This window comes from Bos grunniens, chromosome 4 (genome assembly GCF_055505025.1).
Source record: "Bos grunniens cultivar Pamir isolate PY7600 chromosome 4, Bosgru_T2T1.0, whole genome shotgun sequence".
Classification (NCBI taxonomy): Eukaryota; Metazoa; Chordata; class Mammalia; order Artiodactyla; family Bovidae; genus Bos; species Bos grunniens.
This window is the reverse complement of record NC_141168.1, coordinates 6,827,811-6,839,139: the sequence shown is the minus strand read 5'-3', so window position 1 is coordinate 6,839,139 and position 11,329 is coordinate 6,827,811. Positions and strand designations below refer to the sequence as shown.

Below are 11,329 nucleotides of genomic sequence, written 5' to 3'. Positions count from 1 at the left end.
TGCAGTCCATGGGGTCACTGGGAGCTTTCATGCATCGGAGAAGGAAATGGCAACCCACTCCAGTGTTCTTGCCTGGAGAATCCCAGGGACGGGGGAGCCTCGTGGGCTGCCGTCCACGGGGTTGCACAGAGTCAGACATGACTGAAGCGACTTAGCAGCAGCAGTGTTGATAAGAAAAGAGATCGGCTTACCTGCCACTGTGAAAGTCACCCTGGGCTCCGTAGAGGTGATGAGAGTTGGGGCCTGGGGCCCTGGGCACCTTTGGTCTTCAGTGGTGAGTCCGAGGAGTCTGGGCAGAGCTGGGTCCAAACTCCTCCTTGGGACTGGGAGGCCATGTCTGGATCCCTAGAGGGGGATTAGGGCAGTCTACCTTCCAATGTCCCTTTATGCCATAATTAGGACTTGGACCCAGAGGGGCCCTGGGCTACGGGCATGAGCGGGCCCAATGCCCTTCTTTACCACACTTGTAACAGGGCCTAGATGATTTCTTTTCTCTGTCAGAGGATTGAGGTATGGAGCCATGTAGGGCAGTGGCTGAGAGATGATATTTAGCTTGATCTCTTTGAGCCTTTTCTAGTTTTGCCTGTTCTGTTATTGAAAATTTTAAAAGCCAAATTTAAAAGATCTCATTGAGAGGTTCAAGGGCCTTCCTCTGCCTTTTTTAGCTCTCTTTGAATGTCTGGGTATGATTAGGAAGTAAAATGGGTCAGTTCAGTCAGTCAGTTCAGTCGCTCAGTCATGTCTGACTCTGCCACCCCATGGACTGCAGCATGCCAGGCCTCACTGTCCATCACCAAATTCCGGAGTTTACTCAGATTCATATCCATCGAGTTAGTGATGCCATCAATGGCTATTAAGGACAATAGTACCTTCTGTTGAAGTTGGATCTAATTTTGTATATTTTTGCAGGGCTTCTGTTAATCTAGCTAGAAATTATGCTGGATTTTCACCTGGTCTTTGAGTTATTTCTCTGAATTTATTAAAGTTAACAGCTTTATGTCCTGCTTTTTGGAGGCCTGCAATAAGGCAAGTCACCATATGATTATGGGCTGTTCACCCCAGACGCCCTGCCTGGTAGTCCCAGTTAGGGTCATCCCTGGGAATGGCAGCTGAGCCTACAGGATTAGTATCATCAGTTTGATGCACTTCATGGGCATGAGCTCAAGAAGCTTGCCAGACTCATTCTTTTTCTTCTGGGAGGAGGATAGAGGAGAGTAAAATGTAAATATCATGCCAGGTCAAGTCATAAGAGTGGGTGAGGTATTTAAATTCTTTTAAATAAGTGTCAGGGTCAGAGAAAAAAGAGCCAAGATGTTTTTTGATTTGAGATAAATCGGAGAGGGAGAATGGGATGTGTACCCAAACAATGCCTTCTGTACCAGCCACCTCTTGCAAGGGAAGAAAGGGAGCAGGAAGGAATTCAGAGTCCTGTTTCTTTAAGGCCGAGCAGCCAGGATTGAGGAGGGGATTTAGGGAGGTTGGGATGGGGACTTGAGACTCTGGTCATAGGAGGTGGAGGTGGAGCTGAAGTCCCGGAGCACTTTTCAGAAATAGGAATGGGGGAGGTTCGGAAGGCAAGAGAAGGGCAACATGGAACTGGGTCTGCCATGATAGGATTAGAGGGGATAGGAGATGCACTGTGGTCAGAAGGGTCAAAAGAAGAGGAGGAAAACTCCCAACAGGGATCAGGAAATATAGTATTAGGGGGATGTGGCCCAGAATGGGCTAAAAGTATCCGAGAAGTAGAACAGGAAGTACAGAGAGAGGGCCAAGGGCAGAAAGTGAAGAAAGCCTGAACAGAAGGGGTCTCTGACCACTTGCATTGTGGCGGCAGAAGTTACCGAGGTCCCATAAAGTACTGTAATTGAGAGTTCCTTTTTCTGACCACTGGGACCTATTTTCCAGTCAACATTGTGGCCATACAGTGTGAGGGTAATAAGTGAGTCACTTTGGCTTTGTTTCTCCTTGAAAACCCAAGGTTTTTAGATTTTGGAGAAGGCAGCCTAAAGGGGTAGATTTTGTAGATTCAGTTCAGTTCAGCTCAGTTCAGTTGCTCAGTCGTGTCTGACTCTTTGTGACCCCATGGACTGCAGCACACCAGGCCTCCCTGTCCATTACCAACTCCTGGAGTTTACTCAAACTCATGTCCACTGAGTCGGTGATGCCATCCAACCATCTCATCCTCTGTCGTCCCCTTTTCCTCCTGCCTTCAATCTTTCCCAGCATCAGGGTCTTTTCCAATGAATCAGTTCTTCGAATCAGGCGGCCAAAGTATTGGGGTTTCAGCTACAACATCAGTCCTTCCAATGAATATTCAGGACTGATTTCCTTTAGGATGGACTGGTTGGATCTCCTTGCAGTCCAAGGGATTCTCAGGAGTCTTCTCCAACACCACAGTTCAAAAGCATCAATTCTTTGGCGCTCAGCTTTCTTTATAGTCCAACTCTCACATCCATACATGACTACTGGAAAAGCCATAGCTTTGTAGTTTGGGACTGAGAATTTCCTGTTACAATCAAAAGGGAAGGAGGGCAAACCAGGGTGAGGTAAAACAAGAAGAAAGTTCAGAGAGGAAAGCCATCCCCATTCTCACAGCCTTCTCAGACAGCGACAGGGTCTACCTGGAAATGGACGTCCCCTATTTCAAACTGAGACCAGAGTCCAAGGGCCATGGGGATCCTCCACCTAGTGCTAGGGCTTCAAAAACCAGACCAGAGAAAGAGGATCCAAGAGAGCCAAATTCACCCACCCCTGCAGCCGATGTAATTTGAACCAGGGTGTGGATGTCAGTCCAACAAGGCAAGAGGAGAATCCCGTCCCCGGGGCTCATCCCAGTTTCTTGGTGAGGTGCAAGGGAGGGAACCACCGAAGGTGGGCTCAGAAGAGGAGCCCACCTAGCCACGGTGGGTCTTCCCTCCCGGGTTTCGTCATCAGGAATGCAAGACAAATGCAAAGAAAAAGAGATAGAGCAAGGCATTCAGGCAGAGAAAGATTCATTATAGGAAGAAAGAAAGAAAGAAACTGGCTTTAGAGAAAAACCAGTGCCCTCCCTTTACAGCCAACCCTTCTTATACTTATCGATGGGTAATCACACCCCAAAGGGAGGGGGCCTTAGTTTATCTTTAGCCCGCAGCTGGGGTCTTGTGGTCACACAGTTGAAGGGGTCTCATTGAGTGGTCACATAGTCTTGAGAAACTGGCACCAGCAGGGAGAAACAGGATATTGCCTTCAGGAAAAACAGGATGCCCCCAGGGCAATGTGGCCACTGTGACTTCATCTCTTGTTTGTCAGGTTACCACAATGGGCCATATTTTAACTATATGCTATGAGCCCCTTGTGAACCCTAACATTTTGCCTTCAACCTCACATGACTGCTGTCTTTCCATGCCTTGCACTCAGAGGCTATGGTGTCCTGAGGAAGAAGAGACTGTCTCTCTATGGGGGTCTCTCCTGGGCAAGGAGATACCTCCTGGCCCCACCTCTGCAGACTTTTACTCAGTTCCCATTGGCCCGACTTTGGTCTCAGGCCCATGACTGAGTTGGTCACTGCAAAGAAAATGGGATGGTGCACACACCAGCCAGGCATCCCTGAAACTCAGTTGTTGTCTTACTCTGAAGCACGTGACTTCACCAAGGAAGCAGTGGAGGCATGAACCAAGCCAGAAATCTACAAGGAAGGAGGGTCATGGGAGCTGCAGAAATGACAAACCATGTCCTCTGCAGACCAGGAGACTTTATTTCTGAATTAAACAATGAATCCATGAGGTGATATTTGAGAAATGGCTCTGCCACACAGATGTCACACAGAATTAAAGATGGTACAGGATGATCAGTAGAATAAGAAGGAAAAGTAAACTGCACCAAACAAGACAAACACAAAGCTCATAATTCACAACAATCCAGGCTCTGAGTCGGAAGACTGTCTTGAAGGCACAGTTGCTCTCAGCCTCTTTCAGGCCTTGCCTTTGCTTTGCAATCTGCAGCCGTACCTTGTCCAGGTAGCGCCTCTGACCTTCTCCATGGGCATCACCCCCCATCTGCAGGAGCATCTGTGCATCAGAGAAGAGCTCGTTGGTAAGGAAGACGCCCTGGTGCTCCTGCTCCAGCCCCTCGATCACAGCCATCAGCTGGGCCAGCTGCTCTCTCTGCTCATCCCCCAAGGCCCGGTTGTTGAAGGCACAGTACCTCCGCCCACACTCCCGGACCAGGCGCCTCAGCCTGAGGTTGTCTGTGTTTGCCACGTACTCATCCAAGGATCCGCCCTCTAAGTCTTCCTTGTGGGTGAAGAGGATGACCATGTATCTCTCAGCTCCTGCCCCAAAGACCTCCTTCACCCTGGTCACGGCCACCACGTCCTGCTCGGTGAAGCGCCCCAGCTGGGTCACCAGCAGCAGCACGTGGGGCCCTGGCACCGACAGCAGGTAACAGGCTCCAATATTCTCATACACCTCTTGATCCTGGGCCTCGGCCTCGAAGATGGGGGGCGTGTCCACCACCACGATGCTCCTCCCATTCCACATGCCTGTTGCCCTCTGACACTTCCTGGTCACTGCCTGGGCCCCCAGCTTGGACTCAAACACGGGCTGGCAGAGGATGCTGTTCCCGGTGGCACTTCTCCCGCTGCCTGTTTTCCCTACCAGGATGATCCTCAATGAAGATGATTCTGGATTTAAGCTCTCTCCTCCTCCACCTGTCAGAGCACATAAAAAGTTAATGTGCAATCCCTATGGACTGAATGTGTCCCCCTCAAAAAAAAAATTCATATGTGAAACACTGATCCTCAACGTGATGGTCACTGGTGGTCAGGTCTTTGGGAGGTGATGAGGTCTAGATGAGGGCATGAGGATGAAACTCCATGATGGAATTAGTGTCCTTCTAAGAAAAAAAGGACTACATTCATTAGAAGGACTGATGCTGACACTGAGGCTCCAATATTTTGGCCACTTGATGCAAAGAGCCAGCTCTTTGGAAAAGACCCAACTCATTGGAAAAGGCCCTGATGCTGGGAAACACTGAGGGCAGGAGGAGAAGGGGGTGACAGAGGATGAGATGGTTGAATGGCATCACTGACTCAATGGATGTGAGTTTGAGCAAACTCTGGAGATGGTGAAGAACAGGGACACCTGTCCAGGTCAGGCATGCTTCAGTCCTTGGGGTCCCAAAGAATCGGACACCACTTAGCGACTGAACAACAACAAAAAAGAAAAGAAAGAGATGACTCTCTCTCCATCAGATGTGGACACAGCAACCAGGAAGTGGCTTCTCCCCAGACACCAAATCCCCCACACCTTGATCTTGAACCTCCCAGGCTCCAGAACAGTCAGAAATAAATATTTCTTGATTACCACCCAATCTCTGCTATTTGTTTTAGCAGTTTTAACTGACAAAAAGAGTAATACATGCCTCTTGAGGAGGAAGAGAACAAAAGAAAAAAGGAAAAGATCTCAAAGGACTAGCACATCTGGATCAGTTTGGCTGTCACACCCTCAATTCTCACCATGGGCCTGGGCTCAGAGTAAATTTTCTTATATAGAGAAAAAGGGAGCTCACACAGGCTGGTAGAATAAATCACCCAGGATGGCCAAAGTCTTTAGGATTTATCCTTCCAGGATGCTGGACTTTTCCAACCTTTCCAAAACCTTCTCCCTATTCAGTTCCCACCCAGAAGTCTTTTTGATGATCTGAGCTTCCTACAGCCACTGAATTAAATATTTGTCCCATACTTTCAACTCCTCCCATCCCTGCCTGGTCTCCATTTTATCACATGGCTGGGTTTTCTATGAAAAAAACGTATACTCAGTAAGAAGGGTATGACAGCAAATAGCCTAGTAAGTTCTATTTCCTGGGGAAATGTGTTTCCTTTGTCTTCAGGTGACTCTAGTCTTGTACCTTGCTCTGCAGGTGGGAAGTTGCCTGCCCCAGTGCTGAGCTCATGGCCCCCCAGTGTCGTGAAGGGCTCCTCCAGACCTTACCTGTGGTGCAACTGTCTCCTCCACCCTGCCGAAGCCCTTCCATTTTGTTCTAGGGAAAGAACAGGCAAGGATTGTTCAGACAAGTTGGATGTGACATCCAGCACAGAACACCACATTTTATAGACAAGGAGACTGAAGAGGGGAAAAAAACAACTACTGAAGGTCAACATAATCTAATGGATGAGCTGAGACTAAAACCAAAGTCTGCTGACCCTCAACCACTCTTGACACTAGACTGAGGCTCCTAGTGAAGAGTATACAGACAGTCCCAACACGAGGGCACTGACATGTGGTTTCCCACCACCGGTATTTAGTTACTGACAAGATGCACTGAAAAACATGCTGCCCACCCAGAAGACCAAACATGGAAGCTGGTCATTTCCTGGCATCCTGGCTCTCTGCCTTGAGGGTCTCAGTCCTGTCCTGAGTTCCAAACTCAAGATTGCCTGGCAAAGTTTCTCCCTTTGGTAAATTCACAAAAGAAGCTCTTCCCTAAGTTCTTCCATGGTGAGGGTGGTGTAGAGGGTCACCAATCATCCCAGTTTGCCCTGGACAGAGAGGATCCCCTGATCAAAGGAGCTTCAGTGTTGAAACTGAGAGAGTCCCAGGCAAACTGGGACGAGTTGGTCATGGCAGAAATAGAAGATGGTCATGAGTCCAGGTGGGCAGGAGGGTGGACCATACATCCGGTAAACAGAGGAAACACCTGATCTGTTAGGTTCAGGCCCGCTGTTATGTTACCAAAGATCTACACATCTATGTTCTCAGCTCAAACAGTCCCAGACCAGTAACTACCTCAGGGCCATCTCTCTCCTGCCCACTCTCCTTCTTTCGCCTTCCCCCATATGCCTTTTTCTTGATCTTTCTCTTTCTTCCCACCTCCTACTTCTTCTGCTCAGTGAGGGGGTCCACTGAGGCCCCACCTAAGGATGACTACTCAAGCTTCATTACTAGGAAAGTTCTTCACAACCCTTTCCAAAACTACATCAGGACCTTGCTGTGTGCAAACTTTTAGAGTATTTTCTAAAGCTCAAGAAGTTAATGCTAAAGAATGAATCTCTAATTGTGGAATTTCAGCATCTAGGACAGATGAACCAAAAAAAAAAAAATGTTTTGGAATAAGTGAATTTCCTCCACCGTCTGTGGGATCACACCATATAGAATATTATCTAACCATCTGTGAAATTGGCTGCAATGATTACCTTTGAAGGAAAAATAATATAATAAATAAGTTATTTTCATTTGAAAGTCAACATTCAGCTTCTGTCAGTTTCCTAATAATATTTTGTAATTCATTCTAATGGTATTGTATTTTTCAAGCCAAAAGACAATTCTGCTTCAAGACTTCATTGTCACCTCCTGCCTGAGTTTCCAGCCTGCCAGTCTGCCCTACAAATTTCAGACCTACCATCCCCCATAATCGTGTGAGCCAATTCCTTCAAATAAATTTCTTCATACATATATCCTGTTGGTTCTTTTTTTCTAGAGAAAACTGATACATCAATTCAGCTAATTCTCTCTGTTGAAACTTGGAAAAGGAACAAATCTGAAAATAATTCTAATCTTTGGCTGGATCTTTTCAAGGAGGATTTTTAAACATATTGCATAGGGGTGACAAATGGGAGAACTATGTTTTGTTTTTTTTTTTAGATATCAGCTTGTTTTCTGTGCTGATGATCTTGAAACCAAGATGTTCTATTTTCTCACATATTGCCCTTGGGTCATATTGAATGGTGGTCTCCAGAGAGGACCACTGAGGAGGGGCTCCCGAGCATCTGAGGGTACCACGCAGGTACCAAGTAAGTGACTAGAGTGATGAGGGGCAGAGAAGGTGATGCTGAAAGAGCTGCAGAAAGGGGAACTGGAGGGGGGAGGCTGGAGATGATATGCCTGGACTCATAGAGAAATCAAATGACACTGTCCACATCTTTTAAATATGAGGAAACTGAGGCTTCAGGGGGTAGGTAATACAGCAATGACATGAAGCTGCCTTCACCCAGGACTGGTGTTGAAGGGATATCAGAGAGAGATGGCAACTCCTTCACTGTGTCTCCTGGCCAATTTAGAATGCAGGCAGGACCAGAGCATGCCGCCTGCCCTGCGTGCTGGAAGAGACTGGTCCCCTTGGGCTGCCCCTAAGTCCCTTGGGAACAGGTCAAGCAGAGCTACTCACATGATATATGTGACCAAGCAACTGGTAGCCAGACATGTCTTCCAAGAATGAGAGGCTTAAATTGCTGCTCTCTTTGAGCCTAGCCTGAGCAGAAAGAGAAGTTAAAAAAAAAAAAAAAGTGGGGGGGGGGGGCCCTTCACAAAAACCATCTTTCTCAACTATTTTTTGAAGATTTATTTCTTCTCTCTAGTTTAGTGCAAATGGCCATACCTCTGGTGAGAAGGCTGCCACCACGTCCCAGCTGCACCTCTCCTCTGCTCTGTCCCCTGAAGACCCCTGTGCCCATCAGTCCCCTCCCAACATAACCATCACCATGCTTCCTCCTGCCAACAACCCAGCTCCCTCGTTTTAAAGCCATCATCCCTTCATTCATTCATTTAAGTGCTACACAACTGAGCCACTTCACTTTCACTTTTCACTTTCATACATTGGTGAAGGAAATGGCAACCCACTCCAGTGTTCTTGCCTGGAGAATCCCAGGAACAGGGGAGCCTGGTGGGCTGCCATCTATGGGGTCACACAGAGTCGGACACGACTGAAGTGACGTAGCAGCAGTAGCAGCAGCAAACACTTTTCTTCCTACACTTGGAAGACAGTTGGACCAGTTTAGAGAACAGCTCCTTCCAGAGACTGGGAAAGAAGGTGATTCCTTCTACCACACTTGGAGAGCCCTACTTGCCACCACGTCTCCCCTGGGCAGAGCTGAAAGGAGCACATGGGGCAAAGATAGAGGCACCCTTGTGAAAACTGTGAAACTGATTCAGTTTCAGGAAAATACTGAAACTGGCCGGAAATGGACCAAAACCTGGGCAGATTATTTCACTCTTTGCCAAAAGCATTCAGAATCTCCCGCTAGTGGCCCCATAGGAGAGTGTTGGAGAGGGTGACACGCTGATTTGGAATCACAGACAAGGTAGCATGGTGAGACACTGTTACTGTCACAGGGAGCCAAGCACGATAATCCTCCAGAATAACGCCCTCATGACCCCATTCTGGTTAATGAGGAAGATAAATCATTTTTTAAACAGAAAATTGTATTTCTTTCTCAGAAACAAACCACATGCTTTACCTGAGCAGATCATCTTGAATCCTGTCTCTAAAAATTCCTCCCCTCTTGAAAATAGAAATTTTCCTTCCAGTTAAGCAGTGCATGCAACAGAAAGAAGCAACAGATAGTTGGGGAGTTTGTGATGGACAGGTACCCACTGCTAGGTTTTAAATGGATAGCTGACAAGGATCTACAGTAGAGTCCATGGAACTCTGTTCAATGTTGTGTGGTAGCCTGGATGGGAGGGGAGTTTGGGGGAGAATGGATACATGTGATTGTATGACTGGGTCCCTACACTGTTCACCTGAAACTGTCACATAGTTTGTTAATTGGCTATACCCCAATACAAAGTAAAAAAGTTAAAAAAGTAAATATATAAAAGTTAGCCACCAACATTTTAAAGATAAGGGATTTCACCTTTAAAAATCTGAATTTATGTGGTTACCAGTGGGAAAACTCTGGAGATGGATGGTGGTGTGGGGGGAGGAACAAATTGGGAGATTGGTTGAAATATATACACTAATACATATACATATATATATACATATATATGTGTATATATATATATATATATAATAGATAGCAAATGAGGACCTAATGTATATAGCACAGGGAACTCAACTCAATACTCTGTAATAAACTATATGGAAAAGAATCTTAAAAAGTGGATATATGTATATGTATAACTGATTCATTTTGCTGTACAGCAGAAACTAGCACAATATTGTAAATCAACTATACTCCAATAAAAAAAATTTTTACATCCAAAAAAAGAGAGAGAGAGAGAAGCAACAGACATCAAGTCAGATTAAAATCGCAAGGCAATTTTTCAGCCCATTTTTCAAAGGACATCCTATGACTTCAGGGAGCAGGTCAGACCCTCCTCCCAGCAATGTGCAGAAAATTCTATAGGTCCTGGTGGCTCAGACAGTAAAGAGTCTGACTCCAGTGCAGGAGACCAAGGTTCGATCCTTGGTCTTGATTGGAGAAGGGAATCACCACCCACTCCAGTATCCTTGCCTAGAGAATCCCATGGACAGAGGAGCCTGGTGGGCTACAGTCCATGGGGTCACAAAAAGCCAGACATGACTGAGCAACTAACACAGACGTGCATGAAGCAGCCACTAGGTGCATATGTGAAAATTCTTTTGCACAAACACAAGAAATAAGCAAGCTAGTATCACCAGAGGGCTACTGTCTGAGCTCATTATGTTTCATATTTTAGGTTCTGAAAAGTATGGACTTCCCTATGGCTCAGTGGGTAAAGAATCTGCCTGCAACATAAGAAATACAGGAGACGCAAGTTTGATCCCTGGGTTGGGAAGATCCCCTAGAGGAGGAAATGGCAACCCACTCCAGCATTCTTGCCACTATTACACTAGTCTGATGTATTGATACAATCATTTCTGAAAAGTAATATTTTCTCTTGCAGTAAATTTGGGGATTTAGGCTACGTAATTCCTGACCCTAATAATTTTGAAATAATGAAACTGAGGCTTTGAAAGATCAAGTGTGCAGGCTGACCCAGACTGTTACTAGGGGAATCACGTAGAGAGGGAGGGAGGCGGGAAAAGAGAGAGAGAGAGATGAACAAACCCTGTTACCTGCTAGATGCTGCAAAGTTTTGCAAGTTCTCAGACAATCTTGCTGCACTCTTCCTTCCTTTCCAGGCAGCCTCTTTCTTTGGCTTCTAGTCTCGTCACAAAAACACAAGATCAGTGGCTGATGAAAAAAACCTGGCCACCAATCCTATCTGCCAGAGACAGTGAAGGACCAGTGCCCCAGGGTAGGCAAAGAACAACGTGTGGGTTTCCTCACCAAGCCATCCTTGGAGAATGACTCAAATGACCTCAGAGGCAGAGACACCAGAGGAAGAGGGTTTTTTTTGCTTTGGTTTTGTTTTCTTTTTAATAACATGCCATTTCCTTCTCCCTACCACATCTCTATAAGGCTTTTGTGCAGAACAAGGTCTCTACCTCAGTTAGTCTGGAGACCCAGGGAAGCCAATGAACATCTGGGGCACAGCTACACCCCAAACCAAGCATTTGCCACCTTTCACTGGCATAAAGTGGACCAACAGGCATCTCCTCACATCCACCATTTACCTCTTCTGCATAGATAGCTTCTTATATGTAA

The 11,329-nt window shown here is 46.5% G+C and overlaps 1 protein-coding gene across 8 annotated transcripts; it reads right to left on the bottom strand.

Moving 5' to 3' along the window:
• Positions 1–3,718: 3,718 nt before the first annotated feature.
• Positions 3,719–11,113, bottom strand: LOC147373455 (GTPase IMAP family member 5-like). Of its 8 annotated transcripts, none has more exons than XM_086398187.1 (5): positions 10,798–11,049; positions 8,146–8,229; positions 5,973–6,021; positions 4,186–4,690; positions 3,719–4,049 (listed from the first exon to the last, which is right to left on the bottom strand). In XM_086398187.1, the coding sequence occupies exons 2-5, from the start codon at positions 8,179–8,181 to the stop codon at positions 3,953–3,955; spliced, it is 687 nt and encodes a 228-aa protein (XP_086254313.1). In that variant the 5' UTR covers positions 8,182–8,229; positions 10,798–11,049; the 3' UTR covers positions 3,719–3,952. The 8 variants fall into 8 exon arrangements, with proteins under 8 accessions (XP_086254313.1, XP_086254314.1, XP_086254308.1 ...); XM_086398188.1 differs by having other exon boundaries at positions 8,146–8,224; positions 10,798–11,029; XM_086398182.1 differs by having other exon boundaries at positions 3,719–4,690; positions 10,798–11,113.
• Between the last annotated feature and the right edge of the window lie 216 nt (positions 11,114–11,329).